Source organism: Pseudorasbora parva, chromosome 22 (assembly GCF_024679245.1).
Source record: "Pseudorasbora parva isolate DD20220531a chromosome 22, ASM2467924v1, whole genome shotgun sequence".
In the NCBI taxonomy this organism is placed as follows: Eukaryota; Metazoa; Chordata; class Actinopteri; order Cypriniformes; family Gobionidae; genus Pseudorasbora; species Pseudorasbora parva.
Window position 1 is genome coordinate 40,160,726 of NC_090193.1, and position 23,917 is coordinate 40,184,642.

General features: G+C 40.5%; 2 protein-coding genes across 3 annotated transcripts in view; one reads left to right on the top strand and one right to left on the bottom strand.

Moving 5' to 3' along the window:
• Positions 1 to 9,242, bottom strand: part of sos1 (son of sevenless homolog 1 (Drosophila)) — an 84,158-nt gene extending 74,916 nt beyond the window's left edge. For both annotated transcript variants that reach the window (XM_067431920.1, XM_067431919.1), the window contains exon 1: positions 8,588 to 9,242. In XM_067431920.1, the coding sequence (XP_067288021.1) occupies positions 8,588 to 8,674 (87 nt within the window). In that variant the 5' untranslated portion in view covers positions 8,675 to 9,242. The remainder of the gene's footprint in view (positions 1 to 8,587) is intronic.
• A 972-nt stretch (positions 9,243 to 10,214) lies between these two features.
• rfc4 (replication factor C (activator 1) 4) lies at positions 10,215 to 21,724 on the top strand. Its single transcript, XM_067431205.1, has 10 exons — positions 10,215 to 10,544; positions 10,738 to 10,816; positions 13,919 to 13,998; positions 14,070 to 14,189; positions 14,903 to 15,046; positions 19,269 to 19,389; positions 20,050 to 20,175; positions 20,253 to 20,333; positions 21,301 to 21,414; positions 21,494 to 21,724. Exons 1-10 carry the CDS (start codon positions 10,429 to 10,431, stop codon positions 21,587 to 21,589), a joined length of 1,077 nt encoding a protein of 358 aa, XP_067287306.1. The 5' UTR covers positions 10,215 to 10,428; the 3' UTR covers positions 21,590 to 21,724.
• Positions 21,725 to 23,917: the final 2,193 nt, after the last annotated feature.

The following is a 23,917-nucleotide window of genomic DNA, read 5'->3' on the forward strand; positions in this document are numbered from 1 at the left end:
ATGCGGTCACAATCAGACGAGTGTCTTTATTCCCCCTCCCACCTAAATCTGTGTGTGCGGGAGATTCGTCAGCTCCGACAATTGGATATTTTTAAAAGCGCAGCCTAATACAGCATCTGAGGGATTGTGGGTATTCTAGTGAAGCTTGCCTGAGGACGTCTTCTTGTTGACACACACACACACACACACACACACTCAGTTCCTCATGTGAAGTCTCAGTGTGTAAATGGGTTTGTGTGTGTTGTTCAGGGAGCTCTGGGAAATCCTCAACACACACTACAGACGATATCTAAACCACAGCACAGTGATGGACTATGGAGGACCAAATTACTCAAAATGAAATATTTCAATAAATAAAGAATTCAATAAAACAACAATTTAAATGTACCAGTTAATTATGAAATAGTTAATTCATTTAATTAACTTAATTAATTTTCCAAAGCATGATTTTCCCAACGATTTTTTTCATAATAATAGAGGACATTTCACAAATGCCAATCAACAGCCAGTGGGCAGAGCTCAAAAATAGCTAAAAAAAAGCACTTACTAAAAAAGATAGCCAACACCAGAGCACCGTGAACATGTAGTTAAATCACTGAAATATGAACTACTTTAAACGTGCAGTATGCAACTTTTGGCCACTAGGGGTCACTCATTCAAAATAATAACAGACGTACTTTGATGACGTCGGGAAAGTGCGTGGGCTCATGGGAGTTGTTGTCATTGTCACTGTCAACCAGCGAATCTGGCATCTCCAGCAGAAAACATGCTCACTGACAAGGTAATTGTTATATTACATCTCTATTATTGTTAAGTTTAGTTACGGCTTTTCACTTTATGTAATGTCAATCTAATGAAATAGCAGCGAGCTACCGTTAGTTAACAAACTTATCAGTAACGTTAGCTAATGTGTGAGTCAGAATGTTGTGCGGGCGGTCGCTATGTCAACACACCTATAAGTTGGTAGGCTATGTAGACATATTAACCGTGCTTCATAATTTGAGTTACTCAAATTATAGATATGTTGACATGGCATCCGCGATTGTGGAACATTCTGTATATCAACTGTTCAATAAGGAAATACATTTCAATTTAGTTTATCATTACCAACATAAAACAGTAAATGAGAGAACCAGCACCGGCAATACGTTGTTCATTGGAACACGCGCTGTGTCGCTCCCCACGTTCATCAATCTAATAAACATTTATTTTAGAACTCAGAGATATATGAATAAGTGGATCATTATTAAATCGATATTATATGTAGCTAGTATTAACATATGATAAAAGTGACGGTCACCTTACATTAATTGACCAAGATAGTGGCATATTAACTTATGAAGCTAACGTTACTTTCTCCAGCTACATATAAAACCAATAATAGCTAGTCCATCTGCGTTTTACACATGACATCATCGTGTCACCAAATATACAGATAGTAATATACTTTTGCATCAGTTTTAAAAAGTCTCAGTTTCAGTCTCCAAAAACACAGAATCGGCTGTTTGAAAAGCCGATACAAAATGTAAACGTATTCAGCTAAACGCGTCTCAATGTGGTCAAGATCGCTATGCAATATGCAAACATACAGCATGTTATGATTATATGATTATTATGTTAGCTGAATGGTTACTTAAATGACCTGTTTATTAAAACGAAAGCGAGATCAGCATCTCTCTGCAGTCCGAGCTTGTCACGAAGATTTCGCCATCTTTCAAAGGCTTCTCCAAGGTTTACACGTCTCTTGCTTCTTCTACTGTCCCAAAATCTTCCCGGGTCATTTTTTTCACCCGTACGTTTGCGCTTTGTTGAGCTGGCAAAACGTACAGGCAAAGAGTAGTCATGATCCATTATCATACAGACTTTTTATACGGGGGTTCCCCTTATACTGTCAGTGTTGCTCTTTGAGTTTGGCGGTTCCGCCGAGTTCGCAGGAAGCAAGACGCAAACGTGGATATGACGTGAAAGACGGGCGACATAACGGAAATAAAGACACGGTCCGTGTCTTCTAATTAAAATATTAATTTCTCTGGATTTAGAAGTTAATTGGAACTGTCGGGATAATGTAAACACACAACTTTAAAAAATATATAACATAGATATAGTGATCTTTTATATTTTTAATGCTGAAACATTACATATTGTGCCTTTAAGTCACAGGGGGGTTTAAGTTTATAATTTACCTCAACGGGGTTTGGCTGATAACTGACTTTTGTGTTATTTATAGATATTGTGAACAAAAATTAGCATTCCCACAAAATCTAATTCTCCAAAGACGGACACTATAAGCGCACAGAGCGCCATTACTTCGGCCGAAGAAGGTCAAAATACTGACACGATCATATATATATATATATAAGATGCCTCATTAGTGTCTGTGTGGAACAGTCGACTGAGGCATCTAAGTAAATATATCTATGATTGCGCCGGTATTTTGACCTTATTCGGCCGAAGTAATGGCGCTGGGAACACTAGATGAGATTCGTCTGATATGAGGTATAAAATAACACAAATACTGTTGTGTTACTGGCAGAAAGTGATCGCTTTGTGTCTTAAGACATCAGTGTGTCTCCACGAGCCACAGGGTTTAATATGGATTCGTGTGTGTGTGTGTGTGTGTTTTACTCTCATAGAAATACACCCCATTGACATGCATTATACGAGCAACGGCTGAGTTAAAAATCTTCATTTGTGTTCTCCTGAAGAAACACACACACGACATCTCGGACGCCCTGCAGATAAACATCACACTCTCGTTTCTGGGTGAACTATCGCTTTAACTTTAGCTCACATGCCACAGCTAGAGCTACTAGTAAAGATGCACCAATCCATCTGATTGAGAAACACGCCAGGCTGTTGATAACGCGTCTGAAATCATAAACATGTTGACAAACAGAGTTCAGGGTGGACGTTTTCCTTTTGCTTTCTGTTCATTTCAGACGCGTTTCTGCTGCTCTGCTCTTGGATCACATGCCTGACGCTTCATTCCCAGCATTCCTGTGGCGGCACTATGGCGTGCTGGTATTTAGTGGGAATGTACAGTGTGTGTGTGTGTGTGTGTGTGTGTGTGTGTGTGTGTGTGTGTGTGTGTGTGTGTGTGTGTGTGTGTGTGTGTGTGTGAGAGAGAACAGTCTGTGAAGACAGCAACACACACTCAGCCTGTTCTCATTTACAATTCAGCCACTTAAAGGGTGTCCAATATGCGTTTTCCCACTTTCTTTAGTGTGAAATGTCCAGCAGGAGTTATTCTCTATATCAGTGTCACTGTTTATGAACCGACATGTCACACAATATTCCTCATTATAATAATTAATGAGCAGAATAAAGGGGCGGGGCCTGGTTGAGTTAGTTAGTCGTGTGTTGAAACGGCCGGTTATGGTAAGGGGCGGGACGGGGCATTTCCCGAACACCAATCACAACACACTGCTCCAGGCAACCAATCAGAGCACAGTGTGCTTTTCAGGAGGAGGATCTTCATAGAGACAGGAACTAAACAGAGTTACTGACAGACTGGGAAGAGAGGAGCCGCAACAATGGAGAATACACATAACTAGTTGTATTCAAGTCAATCATTACTAGTACTAGTAAGTGAATGAAACCTCATACAGTGCAACTAGTCCTGCAGCGATTATAAAAAACACCACAAACCTTCAGAAACAGGCAGCTAGAGAAGGCTGGTTTTGATCTGTTATTGCACAAACAAGTCTCTGCCGGTCTGTGATGAGTTCCCTAGAATCGGCCTGAACTCTGCTGAGAAAGAGGAGAACCATCCGGCTGACAAACACAACCACTGACGCCAGACAGATCATCAGGACACGGCGATACAGAACCGGAGCGATGGATGGATGGATGGATGGATGGATGGATGGATGGATGGATGGACAAATACAACGATCAATTGATGGATGGATGAATGGGGGATGGATGGATTGATGGACGAACAGAAGGATAAATTGATGGATAGATGGATGGAGAGACAAGCAGACAGATGTATATAGATGTATAAACAAATAGATGGATGGTTAGACAGACAGACAGATCAGTGAACGATGGATGGATGGATGATTGAACGACAGATTGACAGATAGATTTATAGATAGACAGGCAGATAGAGAGACAGAACGAAGGATGGATAGATGGATAGACAGAAAGATCAATTAACAATGGATGGATGTATAAATGGATGGATGGAACGACAGATTGACAGATAGCTAGATAGATGGATGCATGGATGGATAGACAGATAGATCACAGAACGATGGATGGATGGATGGATGGATGGATGGATGGATGGATGGATGGATGGATGGATGGATGGATGGATGGATGGATGGATGGATGGATGGATGGATAGACAGATAGATCAGTGAACGATAGATGGATGGATGGATCCTGGTCTGAAACAGCGGCATGGCCTGAAAAGCAAAGGAGCTTCTGATCTGACACGAGTGAACAGACGGAGGACGGACGAGTGAGTGAGTTCTTGAGTTTTGCTGTTGCTATGGATTCAATGTCACAGAAAGCAACAAGAAAGCTGCCAAGCACATTGTGTGTGTGTGTGTGTGTGTGTGTGTGTGTGTGTGTGTGTGTGTGTGTGTGTGTGTGTGTGTGTGTGTGTGTGTGTGTGTGTGTGTGTGTGTGTGTGGTTTTGTCCTCCTGAAACTGCATCCACACGCTGCCATTTTGGATCTGCTCACGGACAAATTCTGACCCACACTGATCTCAGATCAGACATTCACACACTGACTGACGTGATTATTATCCACCGACAGCACAGACTGATCTCAGATCATACATTCACACACCGACTGACGTGATTATTATCCACCGACAGACAGACTGATCTCAGATCAGACATTCACACACCGACTGACGTGATTATTATCCACCGACAGCACAGACTGATCTCAGATCAGACATTCACACACCGACTGACGTGATTATTATCCACCGACAGCACAGACTGATCTCAGATCAGACATTCACACACCGACTGACGTGATTATTATCCACCGACAGCACAGACTGATCTCAGATCAGACATTCACACACCGACTGACGTGATTATTATCCACCGACAGACAGACTGATCTCAGATCAGACATTCACACACCGACTGACGTGATTATTATCCACCGACAGCACAGACTGATCTCAGATCAGACATTCACACACCGACTGACGTGATTATTATCCACCGACAGCACAGACTGATCTCAGATCAGACATTCACACACCGACTGACGTGATTATTATCCACCGACAGCACAGACTGATCTCAGATCAGACATTCACACACCGACTGACGTGATTATTATCCACCGACAGCACAGACTGATCTCAGATCAGACATTCACACACCGACTGACGTGATTATTATCCACCGACAGACAGACTGATCTCAGATCAGACATTCACACACCGACTGACGTGATTATTATCCACCGACAGCACAGACTGATCTCAGATCAGACATTCACACACCGACTGACGTGATTATTATCCACCGACAGCACAGACTGATCTCAGATCAGACATTCACACACCGACTGACGTGATTATTATCCACCGACAGCACAGACTGATCTCAGATCAGACATTCACACACCGACTGACGTGATTATTATCCACCGACAGCACAGACTGATCTCAGATCAGACATTCACACACCGACTGACGTGATTATTATCCACCGACAGACAGACTGATCTCAGATCAGACATTCACACACCGACTGACGTGATTATTATCCACCGACAGCACAGACTGATCTCAGATCAGACATTCACACACCGACTGACGTGATTATTATCCACCGACAGCACAGACTGATCTCAGATCAGACATTCACACACCGACTGACGTGATTATTATCCACCAACAGACAGACTGATCTCAGATCAGACATTCACACACCGACTGACGTGATTATTATCCACCGACAGCACAGACTGATCTCAGATCAGACATTCACACACCGACTGACGTGATTATTATCCACCGACAGCACAGACTGATCTCAGATCAGACATTCACACACCGACTGACGTGATTATTATCCACCGACAGCACAGACTGATCTCAGATCAGACATTCACACACCGACTGACGTGATTATTATCCACCGACAGACAGACTGATCTCAGATCAGACATTCACACACCGACTGACGTGATTATTATCCACCGACAGCACAGACTGATCTCAGATCAGACATTCACACACCGACTGACGTGATTATTATCCACCGACAGCACAGACTGATCTCAGATCAGACATTCACACACCGACTGACGTGATTATTATCCACCGACAGCACAGACTGATCTCAGATCATACATTCACACACCGACTGACGTGATTATTATCCACCGACAGACAGACTGATCTCAGATCAGACATTCACACACCGACTGACGTGATTATTATCCACCGACAGACAGACTGATCTCAGATCAGACATTCACACACCGACTGACGTGATTATTATCCACCGACAGCACAGACTGATCTCAGGTCAGACATTCACACACCGACTGACGTGATTATTATCCACCGACAGCACAGACTGATCTCAGGTCAGACATTCACACACCGACTGACGTGATTATTATCCACCGACAGCACAGACTGATCTCAGGTCAGACATTCACACACCGACTGACGTGATTATTATCCACCGACAGCACAGACTGATCTCAGATCAGACATTCACACACCGACTGACGTGATTATTATCCACCGACAGCACAGACTGATCTCAGATCAGACATTCACACACCGACTGACGTGATTATTATCCACCGACAGCACAGACTGATCTCAGATCATACATTCACACACCGACTGACGTGATTATTATCCACCGACAGACAGACTGATCTCAGATCAGACATTCACACACCGACTGACGTGATTATTATCCACCGACAGCACAGACTGATCTCAGATCAGACATTCACACACCGACTGACGTGATTATTATCCACCGACAGACAGACTGATCTCAGATCAGACATTCACACACCGACTGACGTGATTATTATCCACCGACAGACAGACTGATCTCAGATCAGACATTCACACACCGACTGACGTGATTATTATCCACCGACAGCACAGACTGATCTCAGATCAGACATTCACACACCGACTGACGTGATTATTATCCACCGACAGCACAGACTGATCTCAGGTCAGACATTCACACACCGACTGACGTGATTATTATCCACCGACAGCACAGACTGATCTCAGGTCAGACATTCACACACCGACTGACGTGATTATTATCCACCGACAGCACAGACTGATCTCAGATCAGACATTCACACACCGACTGACGTGATTATTATCCACCGACAGCACAGACTGATCTCAGATCAGACATTCACACACCGACTGACGTGATTATTATCCACCGACAGCACAGACTGATCTCAGATCAGACATTCACACACCGACTGACGTGATTATTATCCACCGACAGACAGACTGATCTCAGATCAGACATTCACACACCGACTGACGTGATTATTATCCACCGACAGACAGACTGATCTCAGATCAGACATTCACACACCGACTGACGTGATTATTATCCACCGACAGACAGACTGATCTCAGGTCAGACATTCACACACCGACTGACGTGATTATTATCCACCGACAGCACAGACTGATCTCAGATCAGACATTCACACACTGAGGGCCGTTGTCAGTAAATATTGTGTATTCAGTCATGCACCAAATATATAAGCTTGTTATAAATCAAGTATGCCAGTATATTATCCACCGTTCTTCACACACACTGCACTCCAGTAAAGATGCAAACTTTGTTTTCAGAGTAAATATTGTGTAAAATCCCACAATAGATCAGCAGTTTTGTGTATATTGGGATCTATATTATCTTATTTATTTTTAATATTCTAGAAACCCATTTCTGACACATAAACAAAATCATACTTTTGTAAATCATAATTATTACATAAAAATGACTAATTTATGACATAAATCACAATTAAAACATGAAAAGTCAAAATCATGACTTAAAAGTAGAAATTACATTTGCATAATAATTATTTGTTTGTAATAATTTTAACAAATATGAATAAGTATGTGATAATTTTGACATTTATGTAATAATTTTGACTATATCGCATCATAAATAATTGTGTCTTTTTATGCAATACTTTTGACAAATATGACTTAGTATGTAATAATTTCTGCTCTTTAAGTCACAATATTGGCATTTCATCTTATAAATATCACTTAGTACATCATCATTTTGACTGTATCGCATTGTAATCATGTCTTTTTATGTAATAACTTCGTCTCTTTAGAGCATATTTTTATATTATAATGCGTTACACTGCATCATACCGGTCACCTGTTCTTCAGTATCGGGACTCGGATATGATTTTGGAGCCAGAATCGGCCGATAATAAACTCATATCGGCATTTCTGCAGCTCGTACAGTAAAAATCAAGGCACTTGCAACGACAAGGTCATGGGTTCGATCCCCAGGAATGCACGATCTTGATTACAATGCAAGCATGTGTCATGTATGTAGTGTGACAGCTCTCACCTTGTTGAGTGATGGCACCAGCAGTCCTCTCCATTTGGGCGCGTTATCCTCACTGTAGAAATCATACTGGAGGGGCGCAGCCTGCATGACTATGTGTGTGTGTGTGTGTGTGTGTGTGTCTCACATCCACCTGATCTCACACACCGGCTCAAAGCATCCAGCCAGAGGAGGAGGAGGAGGAAGTGCACACCTGCCTAATGTGACCATTGCATCCTCCAGACAGTCCGTCATGTGTTATCGATCAGATGTGTGTTTCAGTGCGCGCGCATCTCCTCTGTTATCGATCAGATATCGATGAGGTATCGATCAGTCTGATCAGTGACTCCAGTCACAGAGCGCATCTGCTTTCAGGTCTCTCGCTGTTTTTGATGCCGATGCGCGGGTTTTGATCAGATCTTAGTGTTTTATTGATCCGCGTTCATTCGGGCGGTTCATGAACATGCGCAATAAAACGCCTCCAAAAACTCCCTGCTCTCGGCACGGTCCGCGTCCCTCGCTCCGCGCGCGCGACGACAAACAAACGAGCATCCGACGAGGAGCAAAAGTCCAAACCGAGAGGAAAAACCGAAGGTAGAAAAGAAAGAGTATCTCCGCGGTTTGAAAGAGACGAAGCAAAAACACTGAGCGTGTGATGACGCAATGACGCACGGTGGCGTAGACAAAACTAGCAGAGCGCGGGGACGCAGATCGTGGATCACTCCCGTCACGGGGAAAACACAACATAAGAAGTATTAAAATAATAAATAATAACAATATATCCAAATTAATAAGTATAATAAAATAAAGTACTAAATATTCATAAAAAACAAAAAGAAGCGTACGCTCACTTTTTTAATTTTCCCAAATTTTGAGAAGATTATTTGGATATACAGCTTGATTTGTTTTTGTTTTTAAAATGCCAATTTTAAGTTGCTAAAAGTGCTTTATCACTGGGGGTTTTACAGTTTGGTGACGCAATGACGCACGGCGGCGCAGACAAAACTAACAGAGCGCAGAGACGCTTTGAAATCACTCACTCCCGTCACCAGGAAAACAGAACATAGGAGTAGCACAATAAATGACAATTTTTCATTTACAGAACGCATAATATATATATAATATAATACAATATATATACATAATATGTATATAATACAAAACAAAATAAATGTGTGTTTAAAGTTTGACAGCTATACGATTTTTTAAATTACAATTGTTTTGGATATACGCTTGATTTTATTTTCGAAAACAATTATTACTAAATTTGTTTAATTTCATATTTTTTATGTAGAATGTACGTTATTTAAAACAAAACAAAAATGTTATGTTTTACTTGATATTTACCATGATATTTACCCCCATAAAAATTACGTTAACCACCTGTAGCGAAACAATTTAATTATTTGAAGTACATATTATTGGCTGTGTGGAAATATTACTAACGATATTAATATTATGACTTAAAACCGTTTAAAATTCTTTCTTATTTATTTTTATTATAGAATTCAATTTACAAACATTAAGCCATCACAGTCCGTGAACAATGATTATACATCAAATAGTTACAAATAACATAATATAAAAAACCAAGTATGAAATTAATAAATAATATATAAAAAACTAAACCGTCATGAACGTGATCATGTGATCATGAGTGGCCGCGGCGCGCACCAGTGACGTACACGGCACGCTTGTCTGGCGGGAATCTGACGGTCTCGCGGAGTGTCAACAAACCCACGAAACGTTTCATTTACATTTATTCGACTCTATAGAGATTTATTCCGCTTTATTGTCTTCCTTCGGTCGTGTCAGCTTTAAGCGAGAGCGTCTGTCACGCGTGTCGTGTGTTCATAGGAGGAGAAATGCAGGCGTTTTTGAAAGGAACACCGAGTGTTAAAGCTCAGAAACCTTCATCATCTTCAGCATCATCGTCAGGTGGAGAAAAGAAGCCGAGAGCAGTGCCCTGGGTGGAGAAATAGTGAGACTTCATCATATCTGCATATAATAATAATATATTTTATTTTAAACGCCCAATATGATATGAGAGTTGTTGATGTATCTTATGGGGAAATGTTACAAATACAACGGAATTATGTATTTTTACTTCGTAGTGTGTTCATCGATCATAATAGCCCTGAGATGTGTGTGTATGTGTGTGTGTGTTTCCCCAGCAGACCGAAGTGTGTGGATGAAGTGGCCTTTCAGGAGGAGGTGGTTGCAGTACTGAAGAAGTCTCTAGAGGGCGCTGATGTGCGTGAGGCTCTGCACTTCATGCGTGATGACATCAGTGATCACGTGTCATGTCATTTACTGTGGTCAGGAACGTCAGTAGCATGATCCCCCAAAAAGTCATATTCCTTCCTCTGTTCCAGCGTTAATAATACCTTAAAGGGTTAGTTCAGCCAAAAGGGAAATGTCTGTCATTAACTCCTCTCCCTAATGTCGCTCCACACCCGTAAGACCTCCGTTCATCTTCACACACAGTTTAAGATATTTTATATTTAGTCCGAGAGCGTATGCAAGTGTATGCACACTATACTGTCCATGTCCAGAAAGGGAATAAAAACATCATCACAGTAGTCCATATGAGACATCAGTGGGTTAATTAGAGTCTCTTGAAGCATCCAAAATACATTTGGGTCCAAAAAAAACAAAAACTACGACTTTATTCAGCATTGGCTTCTCTTCCGCGTTTGTGTTCAATCCTCAAATAAAGATTCAAACGGTTATGAATCAGCGAATCGACTCATGATTCGGATCGCCAACATCACGTATCATGAATCAATTCGCTAAAACATAACCGTTCGAATCTTTATTTGAAGATTGAAATAAATCACTGAAGTAACCCTTTAACTGAAATAGGAATAGAAATTAATTAAAAATATATATTTTAATTAGTTGCCAAGGTAAGTTAAATTTGTTTAATTAAAGGAAGTGTGTGTGAGATTGTGGCCAGAACTGGTCCTGCAATCCCTTTAAATGCCTGTAGAGCGGTGTCTCCCCCTCCTCCTCCCCCTGACTCGAGGTTGCCAGATTGGCTGCAGGATCAGCAGAACGTTTGTAGATCTGCAGCCAGGGCCGTACCCAGGATTTTCTAAATACCGAGGTCCAAATATGAATTTTGGAGGGTTTGAAAAACAAACATTTCCCTCCTTTACATATGCATTTTAAGACATAAGAAAATCAAAGAATCAGCTAACTGTAGCTTTAAAACCATGTCAGTGTGCAGTATAAATTATTTTAAGAAGACAACAGATTTTTATAAATGAGAATCTGGTTAAATGTTGCAAAAAAATTGACTCCAAATTAGAAAATCAGAAAATCAGTTTTGTTGTTAAATTGAGTCAAAGACGACACACGTGTGACTCCGTCTTTGAAAACCTGGCTAAAGCTAATTTTTGTGATTTACATGTAAAGAACATTATTTGAACATATAACCTTGATATATTTAATGTTGAATGAGTAAGATCATGTCAAAGATAGAAATCAATGTGAAAATATAACCAATGAGTGAAGTTAAAATGTGATGCTCCTAATCTCAATATTAGATGATGAGACTTTAGGCTGGATTTCACAGACAGGAATCACATTATGTGTAGCAATTAGGAATATATTGTCGGCGAATGCTTTCTCTATTCTGAGTACAGTGGGCTACCTGCTCTTTCTGTCTCATCGCCATCATCTTCTCTCTTTCTTTTTTCCCCAGTCTCCTTCTCTTGCCCTGTATCTTTTCTCTTCTCAAAGCTGAGCTTTGTTTGAAGCAGTCTTTTCATTTTCGTCTGTATCGGTAAAAGCAAAGTTGTAAATGTAAATTTACCGAAGGCTTCCAAGAAAACCAGGTCAAGAAAACGTTATTAGTTTGCATCCCTGATTATTAAGCGCTCTCGCGGTGTTGTGATGTCAAACATCAGTCATTGTTCGAAGCGCCGGTTGGTGGTTGTGGCATTTGTCCCGCCTCTCCTCCACTGTGATTGGACATTGATGTTCACCCAAAATTGAACTGTGGACGCTCAACGCGTAAAAATGGACAAAACCTGCCAGCTGTTGGCGCTATTGAAAAGTGCGGCGCATCCATTGGAAACAATTGAAAACATACGCCGGGCGAGGCGCGAACACCTGTTTCTACACGCTGCCTTATTAGGCTATTATTTTGCATCTTCTATTATGTACACCTCTGAGAATTACCGAGGTCCGGACCTCAATGGTGGGTACGACCCTGTCTGCAGCTGTGGTAACTAGAGCAGATCTGGCAACCCAAAACACTACTGACTCCTGATTGGTCGATAGGTGGAGGGTGGAGCTTCAGGTCAAAACACAACATGACATCATCTACATCAGCTGAGCTGCAGCAACAGCTTCATAATGACAATATCCTGCCGGACTACTGTCGTCAGTGATAGAAGAGTTTGACATTAACATGATTTATTAATGTCTAGAGACATATCAGAGCCATTTTATGATTCATTGAAATACATTTCTTACATAGAGTTCCTTTAATGCTAAATCACTGAAGAAATCCTTAACTGAAATTAATTCAAAATATATATTTTAAAGCTACACTGTGTAACTTTAGTTTATTCTTCGCTAAAAACATGTAGTTCTTTCATAAATATGTGCTCATTAATGTATATTTACTTCTTTTAAGTAATAAAGTATTCTGGTAAGTTTATAATATGCCGTTGAAAACACATACGGGTGAGGGGTTCGAATGCTGGCCGCCATGTTGCCCCTCCATCTTGAAAGTACAGCAGCCAAAGAGGGACATACCCGTAAATTCAAGCTTCGCCTTTTACACTTTAACACCCGATGGCACCGTGTCGAATGTGAAGAGGGGATTGCTTGAGACTGATGTAAACTTTGCCTTACGCTAGTGATGTCGTACAATATACAGAATAACGACAGCACTGATAAAAGTTACATTTTACTAAGATTAGCTCGCATTCGTCTGGGAACCTGATAGCTGATGATAGCAATGAAATGGTAAAAAAATAATGAAAAATGTAAAACTATTTATTTTACATAGACGTCATAACCTACATGTTAACTGACAAATTAAATAACTGCAAATTATAATAGTTTTCTAAAGTAACCTCATCACTGAAGGAGCACTCATGGGCGAGGTCGAACTGGAAGCCGTGTTAATCTTGGACTAAATCGGCCACCGTAGGAGTTAAAACGAAATCAGAATTGAGAGGAACAGAAACTAATATTCACTGGATGGTCAAATAGCTTTACACCGCTAGATGGGGGAAAATATCACACAGTGGAGCTTTAATTAGTTGCCATGGCATTAACTTTAATTAAGTTAATGTACTTAAATGACTACAAATGAAACGCGCTTTGTTCTTCTAGCTGCCCAACCTGCTGTTCTACGGACCTCCTGGCACAGGAAAGACGTCCACCATCCTCGCGGCGGCCAGAGAGCTTTATGGGTAAGATCTTCAGACGTGAGGATGCTAATACTAATTCAGACACGTGTGTGCTAATGGTCATGTGTGTGCAGACCGGAGCTGTACCGGCAGAGAGTTCTGGAGCTCAATGCGTCGGATGAGCGAGGCATTCAGGTGGTCCGTGAGAAGGTGAAGCGCTTCGCCCAGCTGACGGTGGCCGGCTCGCGCACAGAGTGAGTTACGCTAAGTTATGCTAAGCTAAGCGATTTTTTTTCCACTAATCCAGTGTTTCAGGGGACGTATTCCCAAAAACATCTTAAAGGGTTAGTGAAAATGAGCCAAAAATGAAATGTCATTAACTGCTCTCCCTAATGTCGCTCCACACCCGTAAGACCTCCGTTCATCTTCACACACAGTTTAAGATATTTTATATTTAGTCTGAGAGCGTATGCAAGTGTATGCACACTATACTGTCCATGTCCAGAAAGGGAATAAAAACATCATCACAGTAGTCCATATGAGACATCAGTGGGTTAATTAGAGTCTCTTGAAGCATCCAAAATACATTTGGGTCCAAAAATAACAAAAACTACGACTTTATTCAGCATTGGCTTCTCTTCCGCGTTTGTGTTCAATCCTCAAAGATTCAAACGGTTATGAATCAGTGAATTGATTCATGATTCGGATCACCAACATCACGTGATTTCAGCAGTTTGACACGCGATCAGAATCATGAATCAATTCGCTGATTCATAACCGTTTGAATCTTTATCTGAGACTTCTCTATTCCTTAGTAAAATTTGTTCTCAGCAGCTTTGTGAATAGGTTTTAAGAGAGAACTCTTAACTAAGAACTTTTACTGCCATTTAGGAGAAGTCTTAGTGGTAGGATAAAATGTTTTGTGAATATGGCTCCTGAACGTGATCTTTTTCTCTCTGATTCCCAGTGGGAAGCCGTGTCCGCCGTTTAAGATCATCATCCTGGACGAGGCGGACTCCATGACTAACGCGGCTCAGGCGGCGCTCCGACGCACGATGGAGAAAGAGTCGCGAACCACACGCTTCTGTCTCATCTGCAACTACGTCAGCCGGTCAGTGTGCCGGTCAAAAATGTAGCCTAGTGCTAGCTGACATGTTTTAACACGTTGCTAGTAGGGATGCAACAATACCGTTAGTCCTCTGTTCAATACATACCTCGGTTTTTAACCACGGTTTTCACTTTGGTTCTTTGCTATTTTATTCTTAGGCGTCAGGAACAAAAAGAGGTTAAAGCAGGGCTCGACATTAACGCTTGTCCAGGACAACTGGATTTTTTGAAGGGACAAGTGAAAAATAATTTTACTTGCCTGACGGACAAGAGCCTGATTAAAGCAAAAAATATCTAGCGAATCACCAAAATGTAAGTGTTAGTGTAAGTGGCTGTGATAGTGATTGATAATAATATATGATGAACTGACGATAACAAGGTCGCACTGTTGACACTCGTACAGCCTCTCGAGAAATTACAACACTAGAGCGTTTAAGCTGTTTTCCTGAATACCATCACGAGTCACGACTGAAAGTGACACTGCTTTCATATGACAGTTACATAAACAATTAATTAACATTTACATTCACTTAAAGTTTTTTACTTTGCACTTTTAGATGCAATATTGAGTGCTTTTGTTCGATTTCAGCAGCGAAAATCATTCACACAGCAGAACCGTAGCGTCCCACAGCAACAAGTGTGTTACTGAACGATTCAGTGTTTGAATGAATCATTTGAATGAACGACTCAATGACTCATTAAGATGGCCACCTGCTGCCTCCTACTGGAGGTTTAGTGTCATGTTTAAACATACTTTCCAACATTTCTTATGTGTCTATTCAAAACTACAAATCTCAAAACGTTATTTAATGCAGTTGGAATTTTTCAGTGTAAATTATTTAATTTTATTGTTAACAGCCCTTATAGTGTCTTAATTTAATTTAATGTATTGATCAAATTTAACAATATAAAATTAAACCTGAAGCATAGCCTATATTTAATAAGATTAGGGGGGAAATGCCCTTTATAAAAGCTAAAAATATCACAAATTTGAAATGATTCAATAAAACATTTTATTTTCATTTTTAATTCACAAATATGCTATATTAAAAATTGTAACTATATTATAGTTACAACACACACACACAATTAAAAAAATATCAAACTTTTTTCTGGACAAGCAAATTTTTTACTCGGACAAGTGAATGAACGATTTACTTGTCCGAAGGACCAGCACATGAACATGCTTAATGTCAAGCCCTGGTTAAAGGGATAGTTTATCGAAAATGTGATGTTTATCTGCTGACCCCCAGTGCATTCAAGATGTCGGTGTGTTTGTTTCTTCAGTAGAACACAAATGAAGATTTTTAACTCCAACCGTGGAGTCTGCCAGTCATAATGCATGTGAATGGGTAACAAGTCTATGAGAGTAAAAAAAAAAAAATGCTTAGACAACATGAACAAAAACCCTGCTGCTCCTGACAACACAGTGATGTCTTAAGACACGAACCGATCGGTTTCTGTGAGAAAACAACAGTATTTGTTATTTTTTTACCTCATATTAGACGAATCTCATCGAGTGTTCCCATCGGCTATTACTTCTGTCTGATAAGGTCAAACTGGCGTTATTATAGAAATATATTATGTAGATGCCTCATTCGAACGATCTGCAGGCACTAATGAGTAATATATATATATATATATAAATAATCGCGCCAGTTTGACCTTATCAGACGGCAGTAATAGCGGATGGGAACACTAGATGAGATTCGTCTGATATGAGGTAAAAAAATAACAAATACTGTTGTTTTCTCACAGAAACCGATCAGTTCGTGTCTTAAGACATCACTGTGTCGTCAGGAGCAGAAGGGTTTTTGTGCATGTTGTATGTTTTTTTTACTCATAGAGTTGTTACCCATTCACATGCATTATGACCGGCACACAGCAATGTTTGGACTAAAAAAATCTTCATGTGTGTTCCACTGAAGAAACAAACACACCTACATGTTGGATGTCCTGGGGGTCCGCAGATAAACGTCACAGGCTCATTTTTGGGTGAACTATCCCTTACTATCCCTTTAAGGAGATTTTTTTTTTTTTATTGCAATACTCTTTCTTTATTTTACTTAAAAGACTTAAACTCTTACTTAAACTTAGAACTTTACTTACAAATCCCTTGTACACATTCCTAGTGTATTGTATAATTTAAAATATGTAGAAAGATTTACAATGGCAGCTTAGAGATGTACAGCAGCATTTAAGTATGAAATCAAATGAAAAAATGTTGGCTAAAATTAAAACTACAGTCTTCAATATACATTGATTAAAAGCTACTGTATTAAAGTTTATACAGGGAGTGCAGAATTATTAGGCAAATGAGTATTTTGACCACATCATCCTCGTTATGCATGCTGTCTTACTCCAAGCTGTATAGGCTGGAAAGCCGACTACCAGTTAAGCATATTAGGTGATGTGCATCTCTGTAATGAGAAGGGGTGTGGTCTAATGACATCAACACCCTATATCAGGTGTGCATAATTATTAGGCAACTTCCTTTCCTTTGGCAAAATGGGTCAAAAGAAGGACTTGACAGGCTCAGAAAAGCCAAAAATAGTGAGATATATTGCAGAGGGATGCAGCAGTCTTAAAATAGCCAAGCTTCTGAAGCGTGATCATCGAACAATCAAGCGGTTCATTCAAAATAGTCAACAGGGTCACAAGAAGCGTGTGGAAAAACCAAGGCGCAAAATAACTGCCCGTGAACTGAGAAAAGTCAAGCGTGCAGCTGCCAAGATGCCACTTGCCACCAGTTTGGCCATATTTCAGAGCTGCAACATCACTGGAGTGCCCAAAAGCACAAGGTGTGCAATACTCAGAGACATGGCCAAGGTAAGAAAGGCAGAAAGTCGACCACCACTGAACAAGACACACAAGCTGAAACGTCAAGACTGGGCCAAGAAATATCTCAAGACTGATTTTTCTAAGGTTTTATGGACTGATGAAATGAGTGAGTCTTGATGGGCCAGATGGATGGGCCCGTGGCTGGATTGGTAAAGGGCAGAGAGCTCCAGTCCGACTCAGACACCAGCAAGGTGGAGGTGGAGTACTGGTTTGGGCTGGTATCATCAAAGATGAGCTTGTGGGGCCTTTTCGGGTTGAGGATGGAATCAAGCTCAACTCCCAGTCCTACTGCCAGTTTCTGGAAGACACCTTCTTCAAGCAGTGGTACAGGAAGAAGTCTGCATCCTTCAAGAAAAACATGATTTTCATGCAGGACAATGCTCCATCACACGCGTCCAAGTACTCCACAGCGTGGCTGGCAAGAAAGGGTATAAAAGAAGAAAATCTAATGATATGGCCTCCTTGTTCACCTGATCTGAACCCCATTGAGAACCTGTGGTCCATCATCAAATGTGCGATTTACAAGGAGGGAAAACAGTCCACCTCTCTGAACAGTGTCTGGGAGGCTGTGGTTGCTGCTGCACGCAATGTTGATGGTGAACAGATCAAAACACTGACAGAATCCATGGATGGCAGGCTTTTGAGTGTCCTTGCAAAGAAAGGTGGCTATATTGGTCACTGATTTGTTTTTGAATGTCAGAAATGTATATTTGTGAATGTTGAGATGTTATATTGGCTTCACTGGTAAAAATAAATCATTGAAATGGGTATAAATTTGTTTTTTGTTAAGTTGCCTAATAATTATGCACAGTAATAGTCACCTGCACACACAGATATCCCCCTAAAACAGCTAAAACTAAAAACTAAAACTTCCAAAAATATTCAGCTTTGATATTAATGAGTTTTTTGTGTTCATTGAGAACATGGTTGTTGTTCAATAATAAAATGTATCCTCAAAAATACAACTTGCCTAATAATTCTGCACTCCCTGTATATATATAGATTCAAGAGCAGTGGGTGATTTTCTTTGTCTTTTGTTGTTTTATTAACATAATTTTAGCGGTGAACTGCCCCTTTAAGGACAAGTGTTCACTATAGCTGTGCTACTGTCACTTTAAGACCTGCTCGCATCTCGTATACAGACACACACGACTTTCACTTTAGACATAACCTACCGTGTTTATATATGTTAACCTTGTGCATGTTTGACCGTATTAGCGACTTAGTCCAGTAATAACGTGTGTTTGACAGGAGTTTAGTGCGCGCGTGTTGAATTTATGATTAAACTTGTTAGCATGTTGATAACATGATTTAACGTTTCAATGTGAACGCACAAACCCTCCGCAACGTCTTCTGCGCTCTTTAACTTGCGCGTGTTTCCTCAGGATCATTGAGCCGCTGACATCCAGATGCTCCAAGTTCCGCTTCAAACCGCTGGCCAATGGCATTCAGCAGGAGCGTCTGCTGGAGATCTGTGGGAAGGAGAACCTCAAGTACAGCAAAGATGTAAACGGAGCAGTCCTATTCATTATTACCAATGAAGTAGCCTGTTGCTAGCATGATTTGGCGTTTTGTTACCATGGTGTGCCAATTAATGCTTTAATTAATGCCAATTCATGCTAACAACGTGATAAAACATGTTGTGTTGCTACCATCATTTAGCATTTGTTAATATTAACACCAATGTTAGCATGATTACCATTTTGCTAGCAAACATTAGCACATTGTTAACCTGTTTTGCTAACATGATTTAACTCAGTGTTAGCCTTTTGTTAACATGACAATAAAATAATGTTAGTATGATTTAACACCTTGCTATCACTAATTAACACATTATTATGATTAATTAGCATGTTGCTGATATGATTTGATATGTTGCTAATGTGTGTTAGCATTAGCACATTGTTAACATGCTTTGTTAAAGGCTTTACATGTTTTAGCATGTTTTACATGTAACAGGAATTAGCATGTTTGCTAATATGTTAAATCATAGCATGCAACCATAAAATGACGCAGACGTTGCTCTACCCCACCTATATGCTTTTAATTTGATTGGTGCGAGTCTTAAGCCTTAACCCTGACATCCAATCAGTTCCCCATGAACAAAATCAAGCCCCGCCCTACATTTGTTCTTGTTCCTCAAGTGTTTGTTTGTGTGTGTTTAAGGGAATCGAGGCTCTAGTGAAGGTGTCGGAAGGAGATCTCAGGAAAGCCATCACGTATCTCCAGAGCGCCGCCAGACTCAACTCTGAGCGGGAAATCACTGAACAAATCATCATCGAGATCGCCGGGGTGAGTGAGTGAATAAACGCTCCTAATCGACACGAGACTTCGAAAAACCCGTCATTAAACTCTACTTTCTGTTCAAGGTGGTCCCACCCAAAGTGATTGAAACGCTCCTCCAGATCTGCTACAAAGGCGCTTTTGAGAAGCTGGAGGTCGCGGTGAAGGTGAGACTCAAAATGACCGAAAATCTTCATAGTCACAACCTAGCAACCAGTCACAGCACCCTAGCAACCACCCCATAGACCATTGAAAAATATAGGAGAGGGATATAAATTAATTGTAACATCTTAGAGACCCCTGAATTTAGCTCTTTTAATATTTTAACCTGCTAACTGTCTAGCCACACCCTAGCAACCAGTCACAGTACCCTAGCAACCACCCCATAAACTATTGAAAAAGAGATAAGAGGGATATAAATGAATAGGAACACCTTAGAGACCCCTGAATATAGCTCTTTTAATATTTTAACATGCTAACTGTCTAGCTATTCCCTAGCAACCTTTTAGACTACCCTAGCAACCCAAACCCAAAGAGGTATAACTTCAAATCTGAACGTCATAATGTTGGTTTATATCATTCACACTGGCAAGCAGCCTTTGGAGTATCCTCAACATTTGCAACTGCCAAGCCACTCCCTAGCAACCAAACAGAGTACCCTAGCAACTGTTTAGCAAGACCTATATCTCTGCATCAGATCATCATAGAGACATGGGGGTTGGCTCTTTTGTTAACAGGACTTCCAACATGTTACACCTGTTAGCAGTGGATAGATAAATGCTAATAGTGATTAGCTAATTGCTAAAACATGTTAAAACAATAAAAACTCAATAGTAACCATCTATGACAACTAGCAACTGCATAGAAACACTTTATCAACTACTCATAACACCTAAGCAACACCCTAGAAACCACCCAGAACACCTTAGCAACCAACCAGAATACTTAAGCAACAGCCTGGTTCCTCCCTAACAACCACCCACAAGACCCTAGCAACCATCTAACAATGCCATAGCAACCACCTAGAATACCTTACCACCCAGAACACCCTAGCAACTTTGTAGCAATCACTCAGAGCACCCTAGCAATTTTTTGGCGATTTGATTGCACACTAGCTTGTTTTGATCTGTGCAGGATCTGATCGATCAGGGATTCGCTGGAACCAACGTTCTCAACCAGTTACATGAGGTCATCATTGAAGAGAAGCTGAGCGATAAACAGAAATCTGTGATTGCAGAGAAGATGGCCGTAAGTGCACCGGGAAGCCACAGAGAAATACGAGAGTTTTCTTCTTCTGTTTTGTTGACGTGTTCTGACTGTCTTTCAGGACGTGGATAAGTGTCTGGCAGACGGCGCTGACGAGTATCTGCAGTTATTGAGTCTCTGCTCGGTCATTATGCAACAGGCTGCACAGAACAGCTGAGCGGACCAATCCGCAGCTCCGGTACACTTCAGCTGACCAATTAGCATTGCGCTAACTTCACACATGACTGCCTAGATTGTTGTTTTCAACTTTTTGTACATTTGAAATATGTAATTAAAACATTTCTTTCCAATATATGTTGTGGGGTGTTTTTTTTTTTTTACATTTCAATATTTCTTCAGAGAACAAACACGACACAATATTCCTCATTTAAATAATTAATATGCAGGATAAAGGGGGCGGAGCCTGGTTGAATTCGTTGAAACTGGCGGTTATAGTAAGGGGCGGGACATTTCCTAAACGCCAATCACCTCTCTCGTTTGACTTATCAAGCAGCCAATAAGAAATTACCTTAAATCTTTATAGCCTCACCCTAACAACCAGTCACAGCACCCTAGCAATCAGCCACAGCACCCTAGCAACCACACAATAAACCATTGAAAAATAGAGGAGGGATATAAATTAATCAGAACATCGTAGAGACTAGGGGTGTGCACGAATATTCGAATAGTCGAATATTCGATCTGTAATTAACATTCGAAAACTAAAAATACTATTCGAATTTTATTTTGTTAATTGGCTGGCAGTAAATGCAGTTGTAGCAGATATCAAGTGGTACCCTCAGGACAGAAGGACAGCCAAACATGGATGAGATGAAGGACGTGCATTTATTTACTTTAAAGAAAAACTAGGTTGGAGCAAAATTAGAAAACACACACACTGGAAGGCCTACTGTTTCACTCCGCACTTCCCCGGCTGCATTCAGTCAGACTGAGCGCGAACGCTTAAAGGGGAAGCGGAAAACGCATCCTAAGGTGCGCCACTAATTAAGGCCCCACCTAAAACAATTGGTAGGAACTCCCGACTGGAACCATTGAAAATTAAACATAAATAACAATGAAAGGGTAACATTAAGTTGTGATGAAGTTAAAACATTTACAAAAATATTTATTTCAACACAAATAAGTTAAGGTAAAATAAAATAATAAAAGTAGGATGACATAAAATAAAAAGTCACAAGCAACTGGCTACACAGTGCATCCATGAGAAATCCCTCTAATTCTCGCAGTTATATCTCAATCCACTGGGTGGCGTTGTGGAGCAGGTTATTAATTTAAGTGCATTTGCTCACAATGTCGTCGTCTGCCTCGCAATGTTTGGAATTAACGTTACTTCGATGAAAATTGAAAATGCTGTTTGCACTATGATGAAAATGCACAAAATGGAGTTACTTTTGATGAAATCAATTACTGAAACTGAGTTATAATGATATCACCACCACAAACGAGAATCACATGAAATCCAAACACCAGTGGAATGAGCGATCACTGCTCAGGAGTGCAGGTAAGCTCATCTGTAGCTAAGTTACCCCGAGTGCGAGTGAGATAACTTATGATAGCAAAATGATCTCGAGACAAATGCTTCCTTTAAAGTTCTTTGAGGGTTTATGAACAGAAAACACAAAGTTCTTCACTCAGACTTCACTTAACCGATATCTTTGTCTCCGCAACGCCTGTCAGTGGCGCATTTTCTCACCCGAGAATAATATCATAATCCAATAATATTATAGTTTATCCCTACATGAAAATGTGAAACAATACAAAGTAAACACATCAGCCATATCAAACACACACACACACACACACAGGTCGGTAGGCTATAGCCTATTGACGTTTGTGTGTGTGTGTGTGTGTGTGTGTGTGTGTGTGTGTGTACGTCACGCTAACTGACGCGCTCTGCGCTCGTGCTCCTTGAGCTTATAATGCTTTTGTTCTTTAGGAATTTTTTACACACTGTTTAATGTTTTAAAAACCTTAAGATATAACGTAAGCGTGTTGTGTACATTGCCTAATCATAAGCTTGTTCAGAAATGGTGACGACATGTTTAGAGAAAAAAAGAAAGAAACATCTCTCATTTTCTCAAAATACCTAATTTAAATAAACGAATATTCGAATATTCGATTTTTATGAGCCCAAATATTCGAATACAATATTTTGGGAAAATGCCCATCCCTAGTAGAGACCCATGATTTTAGCTCTTTTGATTTGGGTGGACATCCAGTCTATTATTTTAACCTGCTAACTGTCTAGCCATGCCCTAGCAACCATTGAGACCACCCTAGCAACCCAAACCCAAAGAGGCATATCTTCAAATCTGAACGTCATAAGGTTGGTTTATATCATCTATACAGGCAAGCAACCTTGGTGTATCCTCAACGTTGGCAACTGCCAAGCCACTTCCTAGCAACCAAACTGAGTACCCTAGCAACTGTTTAGCAAGACCTATATCTCAGCATCAGAACATCATAGAGACATGGGGGTTGGCTC

Bases quoted from the DNA above. Each gene is read 5' to 3' on its own strand.
- rfc4 (XM_067431205.1), top strand. From the start codon at position 10,429: ATGCAGGCGTTTTTGAAAGGAACACCGAGTGTTAAAGCTCAGAAACCT. The intron at 10,817-13,918 runs GTGCGTGAGGCT...TTGTTCTTCTAG, and splicing joins AGTCTCTAGAGGGCGCTGAT to CTGCCCAACCTGCTGTTCTA. The intron at 20,176-20,252 runs GTGAGTGAGTGA...TTTCTGTTCAAG, and splicing joins TCATCATCGAGATCGCCGGG to GTGGTCCCACCCAAAGTGAT.